Here is a 27,297-nt window from a genome sequence, read left to right on the forward strand (position 1 = left end):
GAAGAAACAGTCCTTGCGCCTATCAGACTTTCCGAGCAAGAAAGCGGTACCATTGAAGAAACCGTCTTGCGCTTCAAGAAACATCCATGCGGCCCATCAGACTTACTGAGCAAGAAAACTACCTAGCATTTCAACTTCCTTAAAAGCAAGCAGCGGCTTCAGAGTAAAAATGCCTCGCGTTTTCCATAGAATGCTCCCAACACGATTTTGAGACACACACAAGACCCATTCTTCTCTTATTCGGCACATGCCACTACTTTCCAAGGAGAGATCACACGATTCAGGTTACCGGTCTGCTCACATACTTGGTAAAGGGTGAATAAGTTGACAAGGAAATCGCCTAAACAGTTGTTGTCCTGAAGGCATAAGAGAATATGAGAAATTAAAAAACTTAACTCATTCCTCATATAAACAGTTGTTAACAAATTCCACTGATATTCCATTCTGGAACAATAGTATATGATATAGTCTCATAGCAAGTCTGTTAGCATGAAATTTAGTAATTAGAAGAAATATGTGAAGCACAAACCCGATGATATAAAGATTGAATATAAGCAGTGTTTGGTCCCATCATGTTTTCAAAGGACATGAATCTGAAATGGTTTTCCCTGGCTTGTATTGTTCGGAAGTTTGTATTTTAAGATTAATAATTGATAATTGTAGGGCCATACTAACACCTTTTATACAATCACGACAAACATAAAGTCTCAATTGATCTATGTAGTTGGTATGATTAACAATACAACTAATGATTAGCATTCCCTTTTTTTAATTTCTATCTGCTTTATTTATGCCAAACTTTTATTTTATTGGTCAAGTATTTATGCCAAACTTCATTTTCTTAAATTTGTAGTAATTTTCATTGCTTGTAATAAAACTTGTAAGACTATATATCAAATCTATCCAAAGGGATCAATCCCTATGATATCAAAACAAAAGAAGGAATTTCAAAAAGTAAAACAACCCTTTAGAGATAATAAGCACTTCTAGACATCACCAATCTTTTGAATTCTTACCAAACAATGATTTACTCTTAAACAACTTTACAATCAAACTAAAAACAAAGAAGAGAAAAACAAGAGTTGCTTTTCCTCTTTTTCATTATCCCAGAACAAGAATCACATACATAACATAGCCAATAACAATAAGTTAATAATTCAATAAAATCAAAAGTCACTGGAAAGAGGTGCATGTTCAGTGTGCATGAACACATTGCCATAGATAAGCCCAGCCAAACCACCACCAATAAGAGGCCCAGCCCAATAGATCCAGTTGTCATGGAAATTTCCACTAACAACTGCAGGCCCAAAAGATCTTGCCGGGTTCATTGACCCGCCAGAGAATGGGCCTGCAGCCAATATGTTGGCACCAACAATGAAACCAATGGCAATGGGTGCAATTGTGCCTATTGACCCTTTCTTTGGATCAGCTGCTGTGGCATAAACTGTGTATACCAAACCAAATGTTATGATTATTTCAGTAACAACTCCTCCAATTGGTCCTACTTCAGCTGCTACACTGTGGATTGGAGTTTCCTGTCAACAAATCACAATATTAGTTCAGCATATTATATTATAATCTTAACTATAATGAACTCAACATTATGTTATTCTTGGACTTCGTATATAGTATTAATATTAGCACATTAGGATAATCTTAACAAAGGATTATGACAGCTAATTGTAAAGTCATCAAAATCAACTGTTGGATCTAGATAAGATGACTCACATTCTGATTCTGTATCTTAGACTATGTTTATCGAAGTCATAATTATTGAGTTATTCGATCTTGATCCAATAATTCGGATCACGTGACTGCGTCAAATGAGATCAGGTTTACACAATTGTTTTCTAGGATATTCTCTATACACGCAAATAGTAAATTTTTATAATTAACATATTACCATATGCTTAAGAGATCTGAACTGTTTTTCATTCGGACTACACCAGTTTGGTATGATGAATGCACTTTAATTTGTATTTAACAATTTTTATTGTTTTAAATTTTATAATACAAATAGGAACACCATAATAATCTGAGAAATTAATTATGACCGTTTATTATGTCTGCAATAGTTTATGAATTTGGACCAAATTTTAACCATGGTCCACATAATAGTATGATGGATGTATATAATATTAAGGCAAATAAATGTTTATGCATATGAAACTTATGGTGTAATGAAATATATTTGGCACATTGAACTCATGTAGAATTAATAAGTGACTAAGCCATGTGAGCTAGATAAGTGGAATTTAAACTTACCAAGCCTCCAGTGACAAACTGGAGAAGAAAACATGCAACAATGGATCCAAGAAGCTGAGCAATCCAGTAGAAGATACCAGTGAGGATGGTAATCTGTCCACCAACAGCCAATCCAAAGGTGACAGCAGGGTTGACATGACCACCAGAAATGTTGGCACCAACTGCAACAGCAACAAAAAGTGCAAAACCATGGCAAACAGCAACTGCTAGTAACCCTGCTGGATCAAGAGCTGCATCTGATGTCAACTTACCTGCAAATTAAGTCAAAGAACAATAATCTTTGTTAATCAAAATGAAAATTAAACACTTATTTTCATTGTTTTTGTGTTATTTACTGCTAGAATTGAAATGACAGTCCATGAGGCGCTCGATAGTAAGAGTTTGAACATGAAACCTCAAGAAATAAACGGTTGTAAAATGCCCTTTCCAACTTAGAAAATGAAGTTAAAATACTGGCTAATATTAGAAACGGAAAAAATAATATTGCTCGCCAAAATTGGTGTCTTTAACAATTAGACGAAAATAAAGATGTATCTTGTCTTTTTATGTCTCTAAATTTTTGTCGAATTACTCACAAAAAAAATTAAATAAATCTCCAATTTTGACGTCTCTAATCTTTTCTCTAATTTTCATCAAAAATTCAACTTTAATGGTGAAAACTTCACTATAATTCTAGTAGTAATGGGGTGGGAGGGTTAAGACATTGTGATCTTAGGTTCAATTCTCTTGTAAAGAAGAGAAAACTAACCATAGGCTATGGCTGAACCAACACCAGCAAAAACAAAGAGCAATGTTGAGATGAACTCAGCAATATAGGCCTTAATTGAGCCAAAACTGAATGAATCATCAAGCCTTCCAAATGCTATGCCAGCCATCTTCAGAAGTTTCTAGGAGAACCTAGTGGAGAGAATAAGATAAGGAAGATGTTCTAAATGAGGAAAATATAACACAAAAGACTTATCTAGTGAGTTCTATTTATAGCTGATCAAGTTGTTAGATACTATTACTAATGTATTATATTATAAGGCTTCTTTAATAAGTTGGTTATAGTTATATTATTATTTAGTATATTATACAGTCGATTAATCTGAATCGTTAAATCAATGAAAATAATCGTAATGAATTTCTTAGTTTTACAAATGAAGCAACATTGCATTGGTCAAAAGTGAAGTTAGACTTAGGTTTCTTAAGCAAGATTCTGGATTCGACTCTCGTAATTGAAAAAATGTGGTTGGGAGAGGTGACCTCATGATTAAAGATAGCGAAATGATTTTTCGACGAAAATTTTGTTGATAGTTGTAAACTATTCCAGTATCAAATTAATGTCAAGTTTATGATGCACAAGTGATATAAATCTTACATTATGCATAAATTTATTTTCATTACTGAATCAAGAAATCTCTCCATTAAACGAATGAGATGTGATTAGACTTATTAAGCCAACAACCAAAAACAAACTTATCTATAATGCAAGACTAATTAGACAAATGTTAAAATTAATCTCTGAATTAGTTGAATATGGTTATGTATAAGGGATAAAGAGAATATGGTTATGTGTACAACAGATCCATGCATATCCAATCAAGTCTTTTAGTGGCAACCTTAGCTGTCATTTGTGTGCTTTATCAGAATTGTCTGGAAGCTAATGAATGATTCCTCCATGTGAGCAGGGGAAAGTGGTAGAGGTGATGTTTGGTGGTGGGGCATAATGTGAAGGAAATAATCATAATCATTAAAAAAAAGTAGAAGTGGAAAACATGAATAGGTTTGGGCCACTAATAGCACCGGCCATGGTCTAAAGAATTGTGGAATTTGAAAATTAGTGAGTACAAAAATTTGTTGGTGTCATATAATAATTTCAATGAATTAACATGTCATAAGTTTGTTGTTTTTGTTTAGTTTTCTATATATATTATGGGAAAGTGGTCGGTTAGTTGGTGCTAATCCAATTTCACTTTTTTGGACTTTTTGACTTTTCTGTTTGTAAAAGTTTTAGAAAAAGAGTAAGCTCTCACTCTACAAGATATACTAAGGCATTCTAATCATTGATGATAAATTAACAATTGATGTTTTAGCAACGGATTTGTTATGCATGTTGAATTTATCAAGGGATGTAATTTTTTACGTTATAAAATAAATTGCTCTCTTTGAACCTTTCAAATAAAAACAATTGCTCACTTATTAACTATTGATTATTTTATGTTGTCACAAAAAATGTGTTTTTGGATATCTACATGCGATCCTTTAATTGGTCCATTGCTATTGGCTAAAAAGTTGAGAGTCTCCGAGTGGCCGGTGAATGGTCCATGCACAGACCTTTTGGTACCTATATTGAACAAAATTCAATTTTCAGAAATAGTTCTCTTGTTCACCGTTGTAAACTCACAAATACAAAGTGGAAAATTTCATATTTGAACTTGGGATATAAAAGATATTCAACCTAGCAATTAAGGATATGGCTTTCAATTTCAAGGAACATAATTTCAAATAGTTATGTGTTACAGATATGTCACTTTCACGCTTTAGTCACGCTATTTGACATGAAAAATACCAATATTCAACAAAGTATATTAATACTGCATTAAGAGTTTTGTTTTCCATTGAAATTCATGTTTTTTTTTCTTTTTTAGAATTCTAAATTGATCAATCTCCTTAGGATGCTTAATGGCTTTTGGAAGTAGCAATATTATAGCATTGACAATGCAATAATGGAACTTGGTAGGAGACAACAATATATGGATAGAAGTGAGAAACAAAATTACAGCAAAGATCCTTCAATTGTCTGCTAGACTCCACCTGCTAAAATATTGGAAGAAAGAAAGAAGCAAATAGAACATAATGAAGGATCATGAACATGTTGAACTTGAAGCACAAAGTTGCAGATATACAATAAGATCAAAGCCCAAACATCAAGATTTCACTCCTACTCCCCCACCAAGTCGAATCAAAACTCTGTTACCACTTTTTGGGCAGTCCAAGTAGTAATAGACTAACGTTCAAGATCAGGTCAAAGAGACTTCGACACCACACATTTACTAAAAATATTGGAGAATAATTCCTTGTGTCTTTCATTCCATTCATGGTCATTATATATCTGTACAACATAACTTGTTTCCTGATTTTCTGTGAAACCAGTTCACATATTCTAGCCTAAGACTTGGCATAGTATCACACTAATTATGAATAATATCAAGCTAATAATTACAATGAAGACTAATTATTAAATGAATGTGGACATATATACATATAGTCTAATACACCCCCTCAGTCGAAGCAGGAGGAGGATGGATGCTGAGGCTGGAACGAAACTCATCGAACAATGGTTTAGGAAGGCCTTTAGTAAAGATGTCTGCATATTGGTATCGTGTAGGCACGTGCAGAACATGAACTTGACCCAGTGCAACTTTTTCTCGAACAAAGTGGATATCCATCTCGATATGTTTGGTACGTTGATGATTCACGGGGTTTCCCGAGAGGTATATGGCACTTACGTTGTCACAATAGACCACAGTTGCCTTTGAAATGGGGCAGTGAAGTTCAAGTAGCAGGTTTCGAAGCCAGCAGGACTCAGCAACGACGTTGGCAACACCGCGATACTCGGCCTCTGCGCTAGAGCGGGATAATGTTGCCTGTCGTTTGGCAGACCAGGAGATGAGATTGTCACCCAAATATACACAGTAGCCCGAAGTAGATCGGCGGGTATCAGGGCAGCCACCCCAATCGGCGTCACTATAAGCACTCAGGTTGGTGACCGTCGAAGGGGAGAGATGTAGGCCGAATTCTTTTGTCCCTTGAATGTATCGTATAATGCGTTTTAGGGCTGCAAAATGCGATGTTCGTGGATCATGCATATAGAGACAAATTTGTTGAACTGCGTAGGAGATGTCTGGCCTTGTAAATGTAAGATATTGGAGAGCACCGGCAAGTGAACGGTAGAGTGTTGAATCATCAAATTTTTCACCAGAAGTTGCACTTAACTTGGATTTGGTGTCCACTGGTGTGAGTGCCGGTTTACAATTCACCATTTTAGCACGAGAGATTATGTCTTCGGCATACTTGGATTGATGCAAGAATAACCCACCAGAATGACGAGTAGCCGACACGCCTAGGAAGTAATTCAAAGGGCCCAGGTCCGTCAAGGAGAATTCAGACCGGAGAGCAGCAATAATGGTGTCACGAAGAGAGTGTGAGGATGTAGTGAGAATAATATCATCAACATAGAGAAGAATATATGTTGTGTCGTCACCATGAGTAGAGATAAACAGAGAGTGGTCGGTCTTGCTATTGACAAAACCGATGGTGGAGAGAAAAGATGCAAACCGTTGGTACCATGCTCTTGGGGCTTGTTTAAGGCCATATAGAGATTTCTTTAGAAGACAGACATGATCCGGATTATTTCGATCACGAATCCAGGAGGCTGATGCATGTAGACGGTTTCAGAAAGGTGTCCATGGAGAAAAGCATTCTTTACATCAAGTTGATGAATGGTCCAATTCTTTGACACTGCAATGCTTAGTACCACACGAATAGTAGCTGGTTTCACCACTGGACTGAAAGTCTCGTCACAGTCGATACCCACCTGTTGAGACCTGCCATTGACAACAAGCGAGCCTTATACCGCTCCAAATCACCGTTAGATTTATATTTGTGTTTAAAAAGCCAAATACATCGAGTAATATTAACATCAGGAGGACGGGAAACCAAGACCCAAGTCTTATTTTTAATAAGAGCATCAAATTCGTCGTTCATGGCCTGTTTCCAATTCCTATAATGGAGTGCGGATATTGGGCATTTGGGAATTGGTGAGATTGAGGTGGTGATAGAGAGGTCAAAAATGGCTTTGGGTTTGTGAATGCCATGTTGTGCTCGTGTTCTCATTGGGGGAGAGGGGATAGGTGATGTTTCTACAGTTTGATGTGTGGGTTCGGGTGTGGTTACCTGAGGAGCTATAGGAGAAGTAGTGGGTGATGTAGTAGGTGTTATTGTTTGGACGTTAGATGCAGGCGGAGAGTGGATAATGTGTGTCATATACGGGGATGGGTCGCTGTCTAAAAAAGAGTAAGAAGAGGCTGGTGTAGGTGGGTTATGTGATAGGGGAAAGATTGACTCATTGAAGGTTACATGACGGGCCGTGATAATCTTACGTGTGGATATGTCGAGACAGAGGAAGCCACGATGATGTGACGGATAGCCGAGGAAGACACGGGGAGTGGAGCGTGCATCGAGTTTATGAGTTGTCGACGACGGGAGGTGGGGATAGCATAGACAACCAAAGGTTTTTAATGAACTGTAATCCGGGTGTCGGAGGTAGAGAGAAGAAGTGGGGGAGACAAATTTGTTTGACTTGCTGGGAAGGATATTGTGTAGACAGGTTGCCATAGAGAGGGCGTAGTGCCATTTTGAAGGGGGTATGTTGGCGTGAAGCAAAAGGGTTCTTATCGTGTTGTTGAGTGTTCTAATTTTACGTTCAGCTTTTCCATTTTGTGGGGAGGTGTGAGGACAGGAAAATCTAAACGTCATGCCATGTTTTTTGAAAAATTCATGAAATGGTGAATTATCGTACTCACGACCGTTGTCGCATTGAAGATTTTTAATAGGGCAATTAAATTGGGTTGTAATAAACGTGTGAAATTTAGTGAAGATATTAAAAACTTCTGATTTGTGTTTGATGGGAAAAGTCCAAAGAAAGTTAGTAAAATCGTCAAGAAATAACCCTTTAACGATCCCCCACAATCCTCTCATCCTCTGTTTTCTTTTCTCCTCTCCACCGAGCCCATTCCTTCCCTTTTCAAATGGCTGGCAATGACTCCACACCTAAATCCACTTTCCACCCTGCTTTTTCTGTCTCAAACATCAAAAACCACATTCAAATCACCCTAGAAATGGAGAACGTTCACCAATCCTCACCTTACAAAACCGGCTTGTAAGGTGAGGATTGCCTCCTCTTGATAAACTCTTCTCAAGAGTCTTGTCTATCCGATGTGGGCCTTGGGGTTTTTCCCAATACACCCCCCTCACGCCCAGCATTCTTTGGGCTTGGTGCGTGAATAGGTTTAGGCGGTTCTTGAATTCGACAAGCTCTGATACCATATTGGAGAATAATTCCTTGTGTCTTTCATTCCATTCATGGTCATTATATATCTGTACAACATAACTTGTTTCCTGATTTCTTGTGAAACCAGTTCACATATTCTAGCCTAAGACTTGGCATAGTATCACACTAATTATGAATAATATCAAGCTAATAATTACAATGAAGACTAATTATTACAATGAATGAGGACATATATACATATAGTCTAATAAAAAACTTTAAAGTTTTAGATGAAAATGTGACGTATTCTGAAACATTGACTTGTTGTTGCTTCTGCTCACCCCACCATCCATCACACTCAATAGTTTCAAATTCAAAGTACCAAATATTCTTTCAATTTTGCTCCTTAGAATTCATCTGCAGCTATATTTTGAGATATTATATTCTCTTCTCTGACTGTGAAGATTATTATTGGATATTATAGAACACTTTCAATTACTGCTTTATGACTATGTCCTATCCTAAACCCTTAAATAACTCAACAAATGAACAAAGACAAAAGATGCAACAATCACTCAACCTTTAAAAAAAACACTACACGAAGAAAACAGCTAGAATATGATTCAAATGGGACAATTAGAAACTAAATAAACTAAAAAAACTAAAAAAATCTTAGGTTACCGTTTAGTTTATCAAAATGAGTGTTAACTTTTGTTACTGAACAAAAATCAGGGTTAACTTTACTTGCTAATACGAAGAGAGTATACTTTTAAATTGAACAATTGTATTACTGTAAATATGCTCTCTCAAATAAAAAACTTGTATTATTGTATGCATTTTTCTGCAAACAATGAATATACCAAAATATAATATTTATATTATTTTTGGAAATGCATCATCTCTAGAAAGATTGTTAAAATCACAAGTTAACTTGTGGAATCGTACAATTTCACGAGTCTATGTATCATTTTTGAATCCACTCCACTTTAAACTCGAATTTTAGTAAACTTGGAAATGAAACTGAGTTTACACGGATGGACTAATAGTGAACTCGGTAAAGTCGGATAAACTCGCAACAACTTTTTTAAAGATCTTTTATCTTTTTTTATCTTAATTTTTGCATTCAATTGTTTTTCTTCTTTATTAGCTTGATTTGGTTTACTATAAATTTTTGCTTTATAATTTGGTTAACATTTTAAATTATTTACATTTATTATATATCACTGCATAATGGAGATTAGAAGATGATCTGACAATCACGATGCGAATCCCTCAATAGTTTCAATGAGTTTCTCACCTATTTTTCTTGAAAATATGACCTTTATACAAAGATAAAGATATACATTGTTTTTCATTAAATCTCTCACTCACCTCAATCAAAGACTAACTTGAGCATCCGAATGCTTGCAGGTGTACAATGCAATACTCCCTATCAAGGAGCTCCGCTTCGCACTCAGTTGCGCTTCCATCAACTCCGGCCGTCATTCGTGATCCATATATACCAAAAGCAATTGTATTGTGGAAGGACTTTCCAATATCTCATGTAGGATTATGATTTGCCCCCTAAATATACCATCAATGGCTGACTCTAGATGAGGAATGCACTCTCACAATATTCAGGTATCAAGGTTTTAATGGTGTGATGTGTTGACATTCTCAACTAAAGAATATAATCAAAGTAGGAAATATAATCAAAGTAGGAAGAAGCTTCAGTGATATAAACTATTTGTGCAGTCACTCAAAATAGCACAATTATAGGCAGAAACAAATAACCAATTTCAAGAAAAAAATTAAAATTATTCCTTGTCATCAAAATAACAAGTAACAAGTGTAACAAAAAAAAGAAGTAACAACCTTAAGATTTGGGCCAAGGCTTTTACTCTCAATTGCCTTTTACACCAAACACATGCCTCTCATGTACGATGCTTTTTTTTTCTTTCTTTTTCTCGTTAATATTCTAGGGTTTATCACTCTCCCTTCACCATGGCCGCCAACAAACTCCTAGATTTATCCCAACCCATTGATGTCCCTTTACTCGATGCTACCGTCGCTGCCTTCTGTAGCACTGCATCTGAACAACAAAGAACTGCTGCTGGCAAGGTTTTGATGGAACTGCAAAATAATCCGGATATGTGGCTGCAAGTCTTGCATATTTTACAGAACACACATAATCAAAATACCAAGTTCTTTGCTCTAAAGGTTCTAGAGGCTGTAATTCAATATAGATGGAATACATTACTAGCTGATCAGCAGAATGGAATCAAAAATTTCATCTCTGATGTTATTGTACAGATTTCTGGCGATGAGGCCTTGTTTCAAAGCGGAGCGGTTGTATATGAAGAAACTCAATATTATATTAGCTAAGATTTTGAAGCATGAGTGGCCAGAGAGATGGCAAAATTTTATTCCTGACCTTGTTTTGGCAGCGAAGAGTAATGAAACTATTTGTGAGAATTTTATGGTTATATTGAAGCTTTTGAATGAAGAGGTTTTTGATTTTTCAAGAGGAGAGATGACTCAGCAGAAGATTAAAGAGCTTAAACTATCATTGAATGGTGAGTTTCAGCTTATATATAATTTATGGTTATGTGTTATGGTTTTCCCAACGAACAGAGCTTATATGTGCAACACTTTCTACATTGCATGCTTTCTTATCTTGGATTCCCCTTGAATTATATATTTGAATCGTCGTTGCTCAAGACATTACCTAAAGTTTTTCGCCATGCCAACATATCGGAACCTGACATTACAATGTTTAACCGAGGTGGCATCCATTCAACTAGGGAATTGCTATGATGCAGAATTTGTTGAGATGTATAACATATTCATGATTCAGTTGCAGACAATACTCTTACCTAATACAAATATACCTGAGGCATATGCACACGGCACGAGTGAGGAACAAGCATTTATACAGAATTTGGCATTGTTTTCACCTTATTTTTTAAAGTTCACATACGAATTTTGGAATCCACAGAAAAGAATATATCTGCTTTATTACTGGGTCTTGAATATGTTATCAACATCTCATATGTGGATGATACTGAGGTTTTCAAGGTCTGTTTGGATTATTGGAATACCTTCGTTTTGGAACTTTTTCAACCACACCGTAGCTTCGGCTGCAAGAGCCGCAAATATGATGGGATTGCAAGTGTCAGTTATGCCTCAGCGTCGACAACTTTATGCTGGTACCATGTCTAAGCTGAGAATTCTTATGATTTTTTGAATGGCTAAACCAGAAGAGGTTATCGTAGTTGAAGATGAAAATGGGGATATAGTCCGTGAAACCATGAAAGACACTGATTTTCTAGTTCAATATAAGATTATGAGGGAAACTCTTATTTACTTGTCATGTATGGATCATGATGATACTGTAAAGCAGATGCTTGGAAAATTAAGTAAGCAACTGAGTGGTAAGGATTGTAGATGGAACAATTTGAACACGTTGTTCTGGGCAATAGGGTCTATATCGGGTTCCATGATCGAAGAACAGGAAAACAGATTTTTGGTTATGGTCATATGCGATTTATTAAGGCTATGTGAAATAACAACGGAAAAGATAACAAAGCTGTTATTGCAAGTAATATCATGTATGTTGTAGGCGAGTATCCACAGTTCTTAAGAGCTCATTCGAAGTTTCTAAAAGCTGTTATGAATAAGTTATTTGAGTTTATGCATAATACACATCCCAGAGTTCAGGATATGGCATGTGATACAATTTTGAAAATAGTTCGAAACTGTAGGCGAAAATTTGTAATCACCCAGGTTGGGGAAAACGAACCATTTGTGTCTGAACTTTTATCTGGCCTTTCAACTACAATTGCTGATCTTAAACCACATCAAATACACACCTTCTATGAATCTGTTGGCAGCATGATTCAAGCAGAGTCTAATTCACAGAAGAGAGATGAATATTTTCTGCGGTTGATGGTGCTTCCAAATCAGAAATTGCTGGAAATTATTGGGCAGGCAGGTCAAAATGTTGATTTCCTTAAGGATCAAGATGTTATTCAAACTTTTCTTAATACATTGCAGACAAATACAAGGGTTGCATCTTCTTTAGGAACATATTTCCTGCCCCAAATGACATTGATCTTTTCGAACATGTTGAACGTGTACAGGATGTATAGTGAGCTTATGTCAAAAAGTATTGCAGAAGGGGGACCTTTGGCATCTAGAACTGCATATGTTAAACTTGTGCGCTCGGTTAAGAGGGAGATACTTAAACTGATTGAGACATTCCTCGACAAGGCTGAAGCTCAACCACAAATTGGAAAACAATTTGTGCCGCCAATGATGGATCTTGTTCTGCGAGATTATGTCAAGAATATGCCCGATGCAAGGGAATCAGAGGTTTTGTCACTTTTTGCCACAATTATAAATAAATATAAAGCTTCAATGAGTGAAGACATCCCTCACATTTTTTAAGCTGTTTTCATGTGCACGCTAGATATGATTACCGAAAATTTTGAAGATTATCCAGAGCATAGGCTAAATATTTTCTCTTTACTACGCACCATAGCTACTCATTGTTTCCCTGCATTGATTTCCTTGTCAAGTCGGCAACTGATGTTTGTAATGGATTCAATCATATGGGCATTTTGGCATACAGAAAAAAATATCGCTGAAACTGTGTTGAAACTGTCGTTGGAGATGCTGAACAAATTTCAGGCTTCGAAGTTCTGCAATCAGTTTTATAGGACATACATTTTGACAATAGAACAAGAGATATTTGCTGTCTTGATAGACACTTTGCACAAGTCTGGGTTCAAATTGCATGTCTTGGTACTTCAACATTTATTTTGTCTGGCTAAATCCGGTGCGCTGACTGAGCCTCTATGGGATGCTGATACATGTTCATATCCATACCAAAGTAATGTTGCTTTTGTACGCATCATGACAATAAAACTTTTAAGCAGTTCATTTCCCAACTTTGATGTTATGGAGGTTATCCAATTTGTTGATAAACTCTTTGCGGCTACAAATGACCTCTCCACATTCAAAACTTATACACAAGATTTTCTTATACAGTCAAACTAGCAAGATACCTTTGCATTCACACGGGTCTCCAGACTTCGGCCATAGATCAGGTTGACATTATGAAATAGGATACTCGGATATTCTTGATCAGCTGCTCCAAATATGTGACTGTTATTAGCCTAGAGTTCAAGAAATAGAGTGGTTTAGTGAGGTTATATTCATGCTGCAGTGAAATTTTTCCGTATAAGGTTTCTGCACATTTTTAAATCTGCTATGTTTGGCTACATCATAAGGCTGGTGCTACAGCTTTAAGCTTGGCATGAGTCTGCACAACTGCAGAAGTTTTTGGTTATATGAAACTTGGTTATGGTGGTATTTGGTTATTGTGTTATTTACTTTAGGGTGAGCTGTTTTTTCTGCTATATACGTGACTACATTGGCATGCTATGTGCCTATGTTATTTTATTAGATGGATGAAAATTCATTTCTTTGATGCACTTTTTACACTACAAAAAATCACAAATCTTCATATGTGTATGACTTTTAAGGTAGGCTTTTAAGTTATATATGCATAAAAATCAATGACTTAGAACCAGCACAGACACAGCCAAGATAGAGCGTGATACAAACATCAAAGCGAAAGACAAGTAAATGACACCTTCTACACCATCCACATTCATTCACACTGACACTGTGACAGTTGTTTGAAAACTTTAGAAGTGACTAGGACGCAAAACATATATAGCAAAGCAATCTACACGAAACAGTTTAGAAGTGTAGACATAAATCCTTAACACACACCACCTAATAGTAGTGTTCTAATGAATTCTTCTCCATTAAAGCAAAAAAAAAATCTTATTTAGTAGTATACAGACTGTCCTCACTGCCTGGCTTCCACTACGGTATGCAGTTCTCCTAACTCTTTGGCTACATTTAAACTTGGAAACAAACTTGAATTTTAATCAATGCTATGTGAACAAAAAAATACCGCATGCATTGTAGTAGCTCCGTTTGTTGTGTGAATTAAAATAAAATAAAAATTAGGAGAAGTAAAAATTATGTGAACAAAATAAAATAAACTAATCTCCTCTATTTGTTGAGAATCTTGAATTACATACCATCTCCTTTTATGTTAAAAAATATACACTTTCCTCTTTGAGAAGTAAAAATTTAGAGTAAATTATATTATTCTCCCCTAAGAATGCATGAATTATTATATCTCATCCCTTAAATATGCACTGAAATTTAATCAATTTTAACGTAAACAAATATTTGTATGCTATTTATTAATTTTGAGCCACTATTTAAAAAAAATCAATGTTAATGATAACTAAATTGAAAAATTTTATCATTTTTTTAAGAAGTCAAAAGGGGAAATTTTATCATTAAATTGATAATTTAGAATATAAAATTCATTTTAAATTACCATATTTTATTTGCTTTAGTAATTTTTCACATATTTTAGTTTTTTTTTTTTTTTGAAGGAACATATTTTAGTTTTATTTATAATGTGTTTTGTTTAATATTTTATAATAAAGTTTATAATGTATAATATAGTTTTAAAATAGGCATTTAAATTTTGATTATATTAAAATGGATCCGTAATATTATTTTTCTTCACACTTTGTGAGTTAGATTTTGTCACTAGATTATTACAATACTAGCATAGCACTCCCATGGACCGTCTATCATTTCTTTTTCCATTGCATATTTATTTATCATATGTTTTAATTTAATAAATTTTTACTTTTAATATTAATTTTAAATCTTTTTATATTTGAATTTTCAAAAAAAAAAAAAAAGTTCAACTAAATATATAGCGAGTTTTCAAATGCTCTACAATTATGGCGTACATTTGAATTTAAAATTGAAAAGAAAAAAAGGTGAGTTGGTATGGGTAAAATAGAAATAATGAAAAAACCATCTCAAAATCCCTCATACCCTTTATATATATATATATATATATATATATAGGCTCCTAACTTACACTCACCTAAAAATACTAAGGTGCAAATTAGCAAGCTACACCCACCTAATATTATTAAGGTGCAAGTAATTAGCAACCTACACCCACTTGATTATTTACACTCATTTTTATAAGTATTATTAAGGTGCAAGTTAACAACTTTCACTAATTTACACCCACTTTCATCATTTCAAATATTGTTTCCTTAAAAGTTTGTCTTTATTACATGTATTGTATGTCATTGTCTTTTTTGTTTCTTTTTTAAGGATCTTTTTTAAGCTAGTCACAAAATTGTCATTCTATTTAAAATTAATTAAAATATAAACAAAAAGGTGTTTTAGTAAATTATAAATGGGTGCAACTTGCTAACTTGCACCTTAGTGTTTTTAGGTGAGTGTAAGTTAGCAGCCCTCATATATATATACATACCTCATAAAATCGGCTTGTGAAGTGAGGATTCTCTCACTTATTCATGACATCTCTCAACCGATGTGAGACTCTTTAACATCCCCTTCACGCCTAGAACTATTGGACTTGATAGATTATTTAAACAAAAAACAGTAAAAATAAAATAAAATTATATGCTTTGATAGATGGATTGGATATATATTCATCCGGTGAAAATATATTAATGGATGGATGGATTGAGTGAATTAGATTGGAATGTTTAAAAGATTTTTTTAATGGATTGTTTTATCCATTCATTACAATTCAAATCCATATACATTCATTCCATTCATCTTGTCACACATACTCAATACTTCAATTAACAAAGAGAAATATTTATGAAACTTATCGAACTTTGATGAATGCATGCTTTTATTAGTTAAGTAAAAGATTAAAACACAATTAATATATCATTAATTTAAAACTAAAATATTTTTTTTTGAATATTAGATAAATTACACAAAATGGAAATTATCTCATTCTCATGAATCATGCATTACTTGAGTCATGCATTTTAATCGCACACAACACCACCAACTACATACATGTACCGCCAATATATTTTGCAAAAATACATATCTCCCTAATTATTCATGTATTAAATATGAATATTGAAGTTATGCATTACTATAAAAAAAAATTCATGCATTTAAATCACAAACAACAAATCAATCTACATGTAGAAATAGGCAATATATCTTGCAAAGAATATATACATCTCTCATTCTTCGTATATTAAATATGACTCTTTGAATCATGCATCTCATATGAAAATAAATGTTATATATATCGTTAGGAATACAAAGTTTTTTAAGCAAAACATAAACAACATTAATTATTTATTTGGTCTTTCATTTATTTTCTTTTATTCTTTTGTATTTACTTTTTTTTTCCTTTTTTTCTTTCTTATTTTTGCACAAATGCTTTCAAAAAAATAAACTTCTACAAAACTACAAGTAATACATTTTTTTTTTTTTGCTAAATTAAGAGTATAATGACATCAAAGAGAATATAAGACGTCTGAACTAGGTCGGCACCCCTTACAAAAAAATATATTCATCTGATTGTAAAGAAGCACCAAACTGTTATTAGAAAATTGGTTGTTTTTGTCGTAACAGTGAACTTGTCGTCAGCCACTGATCTAGTTAGGGTAGATTGGGGGCAACTGCCCCTACTACTCTTTCGGTTATATTTGTTAAATCTTTGATAATTTAATGATTGCACGCTCTTAAAATAATAGATTGCTCCCAATAAATGAAAATTTATAGCATAAAAAATAGTCTCGTTTATGAATTTTATAAAATCAAATGTGTAAATTCACTTGATGAAATTTTGAATAATTTCTACCATATTTTTTTAAATATAAAGACACTTAAAGAACAATTTTAATTTGTAGATGTTGACAAGTCTTTAATTTTTCTAATATATAATAGGATAGTGTTTATAATCTCTTGTATTTTGCTCAATGATAATGATGTTATTATTACTAGCAAAAATATGGGCACTCACGTGCCCGTTTTTCCGCTTTTTTTTATTGCGTTAACACGTGTAAATTATGAAGGGTATTTTATATGAAATTTTGATTAAAAATACAAGTACAAGTAAATGTGACTTTCAAATTGTAACAAACCCCAAAAAAACATGCTTATCTTTTACAATATCAACAATAATTTAACAAATATAATATAAATTCCTATCTTTTTTAATATCACGAACAATATAACATTAATATAAGAAAATTTGTTTAAGAGTATAATTAGACGTATAAAAAATTTGGCCAAAATCTATATCCCCTTCATATACAATATTGATAATATTGTTCTTTGAGATATTTCTTATTTTAATGGAATTTAATTTTTTTAATTAAAATTTAAAATAGTATCATTAAAGGATAAAATAGTAAATAAAATCGTTTAAATAAAGTGTAAGATAGGTCATGAAAAAGCCAGCCCCAACTCTTATATATATATATATATATATATATATATATATATATATATATATATATATATTATAGATATCACTTTTGCATTGCTAAAATTTTTATATAAATATTTATCATATAAAATCTTGCCCCCGTAAGTCAACATTTCTTGATCCGTCACTGCTTGTCGTCAACAAAGGTGACCTTGTTATTGCCCTTCAATGGAGGTGTTACCAAATCTATTGTGTGAGATTCACTAGGATGAAGAAAGAAAGGATTGGAGACATTTGTTGCAAAATCCGCATACAACTTAAAGCTCTCGTTCTACATTTAGAAAGACCAGAAATTAAAATTCAAAGAATCAAAATGATTGAAATCAAAGAATCAAATTGGTAAATCAAGAAATCAATTGACTAAATAAAGAGGATTGAAGAGATCAAATTGAGATAAAACGACGAATCAATTGAATCCGAAGAACAATCATTGATTGTGTGGGTACAATTACTTTGTCGAGAAGAGAACACATAATGAAAACTTATTTTATTTGAGTGGATTAAGATGGTTAGAGAAGTTGCGCATATAAATAAGAAGGGTTGAGAGAGAGCGATATTTTGTCGTCATTTGAAAGTGAATTAGGATCTTAGGAAAGAGTTGTTGCAGACCCTCAAAGTTATGCAAAGCAGTGATCAACGATTTTCCTTAATTTACGATAATGAAAATCTTGTTCATATCAACTAACACTAGAGATCAAGTCTGGATGGGATGTGATTCCAAAGTCGACTAAGGCAGGTCAATATATTAGGTCACTTGAGTAATTTAGAGAAGCAGTGGTTTTCATTTAATTTTTACCAAATATAACATAATTCAATCAAATAAAGATTATCTTTCCTAAAAAGTTGATATGGTCCAATTATATCTTGTATGTACCGACTCAATTTATTCAATTTTAAAATATATTAATGATTTTTTTTATTTTTTGTTGATAAATTAGGAGAGTGGACAGACATAGAGAGGCATCATTGACATCCTAACTAGGTTGACACTCCAAGAGACCTCCATCCTATGCCGCCAAACTCATAAAATTTTATTAAAAAAGGGGGAAAAATAATTACAAAAGAAGGGGGACTAGACCGAAACCCTCCAAAAAAAAAAAAACAGAAAAGAGAACAACAATGCTGGATATTCTTGCTAGGGTGAACCTCTTGCCGTTGCAAAAAGAGAGCCTTTTGTTCCTTAGCCGTGGGCATATCACCATCAACAACACTAGATGATGTGGCAACCACAGGTCCATCAAGCACCTCATCAATCTCAACAAGTGTGTCCTTAAGAACTTCCGTTACATGAAGATCAAGAGGGTGGGCATGATCCTGAACTTCAGCAGACACCTCATGCATTTCAACATGCTCAACAGGGGATGGTCTTGTAACATTCTCACGAGCACCCTTGGGACTCTCCACCAGCTCCCGTGGGCTCACATGATCCTATTCCACACCATCCTGAAGCGGATTAGTAACATTAGTCACCGTGGGGTTCTCCAACACCTCCCGCGATGTTTGATGAAACTCCCCCACTTCTACGGGTTGCACGTCATCGTGCGCTACAAGGGAGACAACCTTCTCCAACACAGCTCTAGACAAAGCAAACTCATCAGTCGAAGTACGGTCAATACGATAAAAAACATTTTGAAGTGGAAAACTGAAAGAGTTTGATGAAATGTCTGAAACCGGCACTGCAGGTAATGAAACCGGAATTGATTGACAGGAAGCGGAACTGAAGTAACATGTGTTGTCTGAGAAGTTGGGACCGTCGTCCTGGTAGTGGTGGTAATTGTGGAAGAAATAGGAATGCATGACTCAGTACCTCCCAAGGCCGAAGTAGAAGCACCCCCACCAAAGTTAGGGGGCGCACCAACATTTTCTTTGGCCGGTTGTTTCCCACGATCCACTTTCTCTTTGGCGGCTTGCGGATTTAAACATCGACAAGTAGTGATGTTATGTCCAATGGAATAACAATGATGGCAAAACAAAGACCTACGTTCATATTGTATCTCCACCATGAACGCAAACCCATCACGTTCAACAAGAACCTCATCATATGCTTTCTTCGATAAATCAATGTCCACAAAAATGCGAGCATAATGACCAAAGGTACCATTTCTAGTTGACCCATCGATATCAATAGGTGTTCCAACTTATTAGAAAAAAATATTAGTTATTTGTGTCAAAACAAAAACTTAAATATTATTGATTTATTTATTAGAAAAAAATATTAGTTATTTGTGTCAAAACAAAAACTTAAATATTTATAAAATAAAAATAAGTTAAATATTATCAACATATAAAACTTACAATGTACTTAAAAATATAAATAATTAGAATAAATTACATTAAAATAGAATATTATGTTCCTCTCGTATAAAAACATAATTTTATGTTAAACTAACAAGTAATATTACCTTTTTTCTGTTGAAAAAAGTAATATTACCTTTTGCTAAAAAAAAGGAATATTATCTTTTAAAAATAAACGTAATATTACCAAATATAAAAATAATATAATGTTAAAATAGAATATAATATTATATTTTGTCGTCTAAAAAAATATTAATTTTTTTGAATAAAAAAATTAAATTTTATAAACGTCATTATGTTTGGTTTGGTTTAATTTTAAAGAAAATCCAAATTTTAATGTAAATCAAACAATTTTCACAAAAGGATATTAAAAAAAATCAATAACTCGAATTTTAAGGGAAGAGTCAATGCAATTTGGTGTCAGTCGAGAGGTATTGAAGGTAATTAAAAAATTGTTTCATTCAAAAATTCAACTCGAGTTGATTTAAATATGAATAAATCATTAATTTGATATATAAATTATGTCACTCTCTTCAATTTAGCTATTATGCTATATAAATATGATAAGTATTCCTTAGAGTATTTTTAATATACAATGTTGATGGAAACTGAAATTAGTCGAGGTAAACCGTATTTCTTTAATAATGATTCATTTTGCTTTAAGTGATTGATGCTCAGAGATGAAAACTTTGTCCTTTGGTTGCGGGTTCTCTAACTTCTATAGTTGAGCATTATATACATTTGATTTTGAGTTTAAGATATACTAAGAAATGCATAAATAAAAGCATAAAAATAAAAGGATAAAAATTGCAAAAATAATTTTGTTTATTTGTTTTGATATGTTAATTATAATGTATATATGAGCAAAGTATTTTCGATGACTACTGTTTATTAGTTAAAAGACATGACTCTTTTATTAGTGGGATCGTGACAACACACGTCTGGCTTCATCATCATCATGATCCGTTGACACAATTTTTTTATGCACAACTCCACTAGATATTGCGTCTTCCCTCTCATTTCGTGATACAATTATTGACGATGAGATCAAAGTTCGTGAGTCATTGTCTAGTCCCACAATACTTTGACTCAATTCTAAGCATCCACGTCATGAGTAATTAATGACCTTGAGAAAGAATAACTTCTTTGTTTGATCGTTCAACATCGTCTATAATTCATTGAACTATTTTATGGATTAAAAATTGTTTACAAACTATTTATTTAATATTATTTTTTTGATAAAAAGTATAATATTTTTATAGTTTTTTGATCAAAATTATATTTTTACAGTTCAAAAAAAGTTAAAGATATGTAAAAAAAATAAAAATAAAAAATTAAAGAGATGAAATTTCAACAATAAAATTGCTGAGACACGAACTCATGAAAATCACATTCGTGTTTCAACTCTAACGACCGACGTGGCATGTCTGCTCCTTCATCATAATTTTCCTTGCCACGAAATCCTTCTTCTCACTTTCTCTCTCTTGCAATTCTTTCTTCCCCAAAAATTCCCAAATCTCATTCGATTCAATTCAATCTAGAATCGGTGAATTCAATTGACGAATTTCTTGTTGAATACGTTTCAGCAAATTAGGGTTTTCAATTGACGAATTTGTTGAATACAAGAAAGAATGGAAACGAGTAGAAGAGCGGTGGAATCATACTGGAGATCACGGTTAATCGATTCAGCTACATCGGATGAAGATAAAGTCGCACCCGTTTACAAATTGGAAGAAATTTGCGAGCTTTTGCGTTCTTCGCATGTTTCTATTGTTAAGGAAGTTTCTGATTTTGTTTTGAAACGTTTGGATCATAAGAGTCCCATTGTAAAACAGAAGGTATAATCAAAATTCCGTTTTTTTTTTGTTCTTTTTCTGGTTTCTGATTTTTACTTCATGAAATTTGATTGATGTAGATCTTATTCTTATCTGGGTTGTTCAAAGTTTGATTTTTTTGTGAAATTATTAGTAGTATTGGGTAATATTGAATTAGATGATAGCATGCATAGGTGGAATGAAAGAGGGTTATGCAGTGGATTTGAATTTTTGGAATCAACTTTAAGAGGAATGTATTATACTTTATTTTTTTTGGTGGGAAAGTGTTCGGTCAAGAGGTAAGTAAAGTCCGACAAAAATTGTACCAATCAGGAATGAACTCGGGTTATCTCAAATGACTTTTTCTTTGGTGGAACTCATTAACAAGTCGAGGGCAATCAGTTGGTTCGAATGTATTATACTATTGTTGTTGTTCATGATTGTGAAATTGCATGCTTTTGTTTCCTTTTTGATTCTTTAACTTTCTTTAGTGAAAGAGGTTCATAAGGTTGTAAGGTGATAGTTTTCTTTATTAATTTGCGGCTTTGTCTAATGTGCACAAGTAAATTAGTCTCGCACCATGCAGAAGTTTGTTTTCTACAATTGGATCGATAAGTCGCATTATATCACATTTGATCCGAGGGTGGAAAAAAGCTTGTGCTGCAAGACTTGTCTCACTTGTGGACCATAGAATTGGCCTCAATTTGATGATATCTTGAAATGAAATGAAATTATTCTATGAGAACACCCATTTGAAGTTCGAATTAAATTGTTATTCAATTTGCGTAGTTCATTCCAATGGTTGTTCCTCTAACCAGTAACCATACTTATATTTGTTATCAAGCAGTAATGTTTGGAGGCGTTGATATGAATTATGAATAAAGGGTCTTAATGGTTTCAGTGTCCGAAATTGTATTAGAGATTCATATATTGTTTGTCTAAACTTGTTTTGCTCTTTTTTTGTTGAAAATATTGTTTGCAGGCTTTAAGATTGATAAAATATGCAGTTGGAAAGTCTGGTGCCGAGTTCAGAAGAGAAATGCAGAGACATTCGGTGGCAATTCGTCAATTATTGCACCACAAGGGACAGTTAGATCCTTTGAAAGGCGATGCACTAAATAAGGCTGTGCGGGAAACTGCTCAAGAGGCTGTCTCTGCCATCTTCTCAGAAGAAAATAGTAATAATAATTATAAGGCCGCTGCCGCACCTTCTCAAGATCTTAACAGGCGGATACAAGGGTTTGGGAATACAAACTATGAACCGCCACCTGAAGATATCAAGTCTTTTATTAGTGAGGTAGTTGGTATTGGAAGTGCATCAATTAAGCAAGGACTTCATAGCTTAACACAAGGACATTCACTAATGAAGAATGAAACTGGAAGTGGAAACTACAAGAGTCCAATTCAAAGGTCGTTGACCGTCGAATCGGAACGTGGTGACAGATATGAACCAGTTGCATATCGTAGTGAAACTCAAAGTAGTTTTGGACTTCCTAAGAATCAATCTAGCGGTTCTTGGAATCAGGATTCAAGAGTGAATAAGATGGACATTTCAAATGGTGAATCCAGTGGAAATTCTTCAGAGATTAAGACCAGAGAAGATAGGTTGCTGGAGACAATTGTAACTTCAGGAGGTGTTCGCCTGCAGCCCTCCCGAGATGCCATTCAAGCTTTTATAACAGAGGCTGCAAAGTTGGATGCTCTGGCTTTAAGTCATGCTCTTGAACTAAAGCTCCAATCTCCTATTTGGCAGGCATGTCTGCTATGTTTATACTTTTAAAATCTACACATGAAAATCGAAACATGTGAATTATAGAAACATGCGCTTTCTTATTTAAATGAGTTATTTAAAGTGTGCATATTAAATTTCTTTTTTCAAGTATTCCGGAATATAATATGGTGGAACTTTACATGACCCTTTTCTGGTATGGAAACAGTTTAACCTCAAAATGCTGACAATGTGTGTATTTAAATTTATGCAACTACACATTTTCCCCCCTTATATTATTAGACCTCTCCATCTTAAATGTCTGTGGACATACAAGTGAATACCATGTATAATGGATTGGTTGTCATATTTATTAAAGTTTTGAAATTTTTCATGAAATGTAATGCAACTTTTAACAATAACTAAATTTACGTTTTGGGTTTTAAACAAAAAAAGCTTCTATTGAGAGTTAAGTTTTCAGGTACGCATGAAAGCTGTTTGTGTTCTCGAGTCCATCCTTAGAAAGAAGGATGACGATCATTTTTCACATGTGGCATCTTACTTCACTGAAAACAAAGATGTGGTGCTGAGATGTTCTGAATCTCCCCAAGCCTCTTTGAGAGAAAAGGCTATAAAGGTAACCTTATAGTCAATCTGGATGAATAATTACTACATGAAAATTTCATACTCTCACTCATTTACGCTCTAAGAATATTTGTAATATACTTTAACACTTGACCCCCTGATGGACAGGTTCTTAGCCTTCTAGGTGGAGACCAGCCAAACAGTTCTATTAATTCAGAGAAAGCTGTAAAGACAGGGACCGCTACTGTTGCTGAACTGCCCGACTTGATAGACACTGGCTATTCAAATGATGATAACTTAATGGACAACTCAACAAATAGTATTGATGAACAAAATATAGGGAATTTGACATCATCTACACCTCTGGTTGACGATTTATTTGGAGATATAAGTGGCTCTATTAGAGCTAGTCATGAACTGAAAAATGATGACGACCCTTTTGCTGATGTCTCATTTCACACAGGCGAGAGCAAAGAACATGCAGATGATCTATTTTCAGGGATGACAGTTGGTGATGATAAACAGGGTGATCATGAGAGTCGCAAGCAGGGGATTCAAAGTGATCCTCAACTTTTTGATCTATTTGGTTCCAGTTCCAAGCAAGGAAATCATAATGGGTCTGTTAGTGATTTAATGGGTGGTTTGTCAATAGATGAAAATACCTCAAGTACGAAGCCGAAGGGAACATCATCCACAGTGCAATCCGAATCTTTATTTTCAGGTTTAAACAATCATACCCTTGACAATAATACTCTTGGCGGCATGTTGGGCTCACAGGCTCAGCCAATTGGGTTCAATGTAAATCCAATGTTTCCCACCGGTCATATGCCATACAATATGCCGCCTGGTATTATGTTGAATCAACCATATCCTACTCAACCTCTTAATTATGGTGCAATGGGAACTATATTGGCTCAGCAGCAATTACTTGCTACAATGGCTAATTTCCAACACATTAGTAATGTCAACATGCGAGATGGCGGTGTTTCTCAAATGGTTGGACCTAATGGAGCTTCCCCTCTGCCAGACATATTTCAGCCAAATTTGACATCTCAAACTCCCGGCTCAATCATCAACAATTCAAAGAAAGAAGATAATACTAAAGCATTTGATTTTATCTCGGTAAGTTCGTGGTAAATACTTTTTATGTGAATTACACATAATATTAACATTTGCAACTTGAATACAACAACAACCAAGCCTTATTCCATTAAGTGGGGTCGGGCGGTCGGTTGCATGGATTAAATTACGCCATAGTGTTATATCGTAACCCTAATATTTGCAACTTATTAATTACAAAACAAGTTAAAACCAAATTATTAAGAAGAATGTGGATTTTAATAGTATGACATCATTTTATACTCGATAAAATAATAAAGGAAATGCTACTAGTGCCCCCGGGGCAATAGTTAAGCTAAAAAGAGATGAATGAAGTGTTTTGGGTGGACCTGAAACTGATGTCTTGATGACACATTCGGCTTCCTTCATTATATTGATTACTTGTTATGCAACTGTCTAGCTGTCAGGTGTATTGAAATGATCACTTTGTTTCATGCTTGTAGGACCATCTTGCCTCGGCTCGCGACTCAAGGAGAGTGATTTGAAATTTAGATTTTGTGCTTTTGTTGAGGATATTTAAGGTGTTGCAGTGTTGGATTGACATTATCACATTAATAGATGATATTCTGCATGTCCATGTTAACATCGTAATAAAACGAGAAACACTTCAGACATGGAATAAGAGACAGTTGCAGTTCTCAATGTTTTTCTGGATAGAATGTAGCAGGATAATGTTGCGTAATGTTTTATTTTCATGAGTATGTTTTTCCTTTGAGAAAATTATTTTCATGAGTATGTTGTGTACTTAGTTAACTGTTGATAATATTTTTTTTGATAAAGTAATTGCTGAGATTTTGCTACTGCAATTGATTGTGTATTCCTTTTATTTGTATTTGTCTCCATTGCATGTGTGGAAGAGCAAAAAAGGCCTTAGTGTAGTTGCTTCATGCTTATGTGTCACAGATTATAGATGGTTCTATTTGTTTTTTTTTCTTTCTTTCTATTACAGTTTATAACAATTTCCATGATATAGATATCTTTTTTATATTCTCATTTTCCTATATTATTTATAATTTTTTTTTTCTCTGTATGTTCTCATTCTCATACATATAATTCAATTCGAGACATTAAGTTTGAGTATATCTTTCAATCAGTTTTTGAACACTGGTTCTTTATGTTGTAGATTAGTCCATTTTGCCAAGTATAACTAACATTAGTATTTTATAATCTGTTAATACTGTACTAGTGAGTCAAGAAAATATACTATACTAGTAAGATTGACAACATTTGAAGGGGGCTATTCTACAATAAATTGATGATGAGATTTTTACAAACCTGTCATTCATATCATATTAAAAAAGGAAACTGGAAACTTCTATTCATATTTGATGAGTGTTTTGAAATTAAGATTGATTTTTTTGTTTTTGTTGCAGTCAAGAAGATATAAATTTGTCATTTTACCTTCAAAAATTTTGTCATTTTAAGAATTAAGTATAATAGCTTTGGGTTTTTTGTATTTAAACATTAAGCACATAATTCTATTTAGAGATGATCATAAAAGATATATTCAAATCTTGATTAAATAATAGAGAATAATATAAAAATAATGCAAATAATAATAAAGGAACTTCTACGGTACAATAATTTTTTATGTAATAAATAATTATTTGTCAATATTTATATTTTATAGAACATCATTTCATAAGAAAAAACATGATTTCATTGTTTATAAGAATTATAGTAATTTTTTTTTACATATTATCATAAAAATAATGAATGTTCTCGATTATGAGTGATAAAAATTCAAAAAATAATAATTTTATTTTGTTGACATTTTTGATGAATAAGATTTAGTTATTATAATTATAAATGATAAAAAAATAATATTTTTCTTCAAAAAATAATTTATTTAACTATTAATTTAAAGAGTGGGTATACCGGTACACTCAAATATATTGGGTGTACCATAGAATTTGCCTAATAATAATAATAATAATTCAAATCAGCAAGCTCGATTTTTAAATCAGAGTAGTTTAAATAAATGATTGAAGTTGAAACCACTTATTTTTTCACAAATCAAATTCAATTTTTAAAAGTTCCACTTGCCTCTACTTGTTTACAGTTTACGTCCTACTCTTAACTACTGTCATTCTAGACCATCTGAACC

General features: G+C 33.5%; 2 protein-coding genes and 1 pseudogene across 2 annotated transcripts; 2 read left to right on the plus strand and 1 right to left on the minus strand.

The window, feature by feature from the left end:
* Positions 1-900: 900 nt before the first annotated feature.
* On the minus strand, positions 901-3,216 carry LOC11435009 (aquaporin TIP2-1). Its single transcript, XM_003626931.4, has 3 exons — positions 3,014-3,216; positions 2,266-2,516; positions 901-1,535 (listed from the first exon to the last, which is right to left on the minus strand). Exons 1-3 carry the CDS (start codon positions 3,138-3,140, stop codon positions 1,167-1,169), a joined length of 747 nt encoding a protein of 248 aa, XP_003626979.1. The 5' UTR covers positions 3,141-3,216; the 3' UTR covers positions 901-1,166.
* A 6,948-nt stretch (positions 3,217-10,164) lies between these two features.
* On the plus strand, positions 10,165-13,339 carry LOC11418897 (protein EXPORTIN 1A-like; annotated as a pseudogene).
* Positions 13,340-21,353: 8,014 nt separating this feature from the next.
* Positions 21,354-26,056, plus strand: LOC11434031 (protein MODIFIED TRANSPORT TO THE VACUOLE 1). The gene is made up of 5 exons (XM_003626934.4): positions 21,354-21,802; positions 22,761-23,531; positions 23,968-24,123; positions 24,240-25,193; positions 25,634-26,056. Exons 1-5 carry the CDS (start codon positions 21,596-21,598, stop codon positions 25,673-25,675), a joined length of 2,130 nt encoding a protein of 709 aa, XP_003626982.1. The 5' UTR covers positions 21,354-21,595; the 3' UTR covers positions 25,676-26,056.
* Positions 26,057-27,297: the final 1,241 nt, after the last annotated feature.

Source organism: Medicago truncatula, chromosome 8 (genome assembly GCF_003473485.1).
Source record: "Medicago truncatula cultivar Jemalong A17 chromosome 8, MtrunA17r5.0-ANR, whole genome shotgun sequence".
Taxonomy (NCBI): domain Eukaryota; kingdom Viridiplantae; phylum Streptophyta; class Magnoliopsida; order Fabales; family Fabaceae; genus Medicago; species Medicago truncatula.

What these genes read in the sequence shown, in the direction of transcription:
- LOC11435009 (XM_003626931.4), bottom strand. Translation starts at nt 3,140, where the DNA reads ATGGCTGGCATAGCATTTGGAAGGCTTGATGATTCATTCAGTTTTGGC. An exon ending in TGGTTCAGCCATAGCCTATG is followed by an intron (nt 2,517 to 3,013) that starts GTTAGTTTTCTC and finishes CTTAATTTGCAG; the next exon opens with GTAAGTTGACATCAGATGCA. An exon ending in AGTTTGTCACTGGAGGCTTG is followed by an intron (nt 1,536 to 2,265) that starts GTAAGTTTAAAT and finishes ATTTGTTGACAG; the next exon opens with GAAACTCCAATCCACAGTGT.
- LOC11434031 (XM_003626934.4), top strand. Translation starts at nt 21,596, where the DNA reads ATGGAAACGAGTAGAAGAGCGGTGGAATCATACTGGAGATCACGGTTA. An exon ending in GTCCCATTGTAAAACAGAAG is followed by an intron (nt 21,803 to 22,760) that starts GTATAATCAAAA and finishes TATTGTTTGCAG; the next exon opens with GCTTTAAGATTGATAAAATA. An exon ending in AAGCATTTGATTTTATCTCG is followed by an intron (nt 25,194 to 25,633) that starts GTAAGTTCGTGG and finishes TCATGCTTGTAG; the next exon opens with GACCATCTTGCCTCGGCTCG.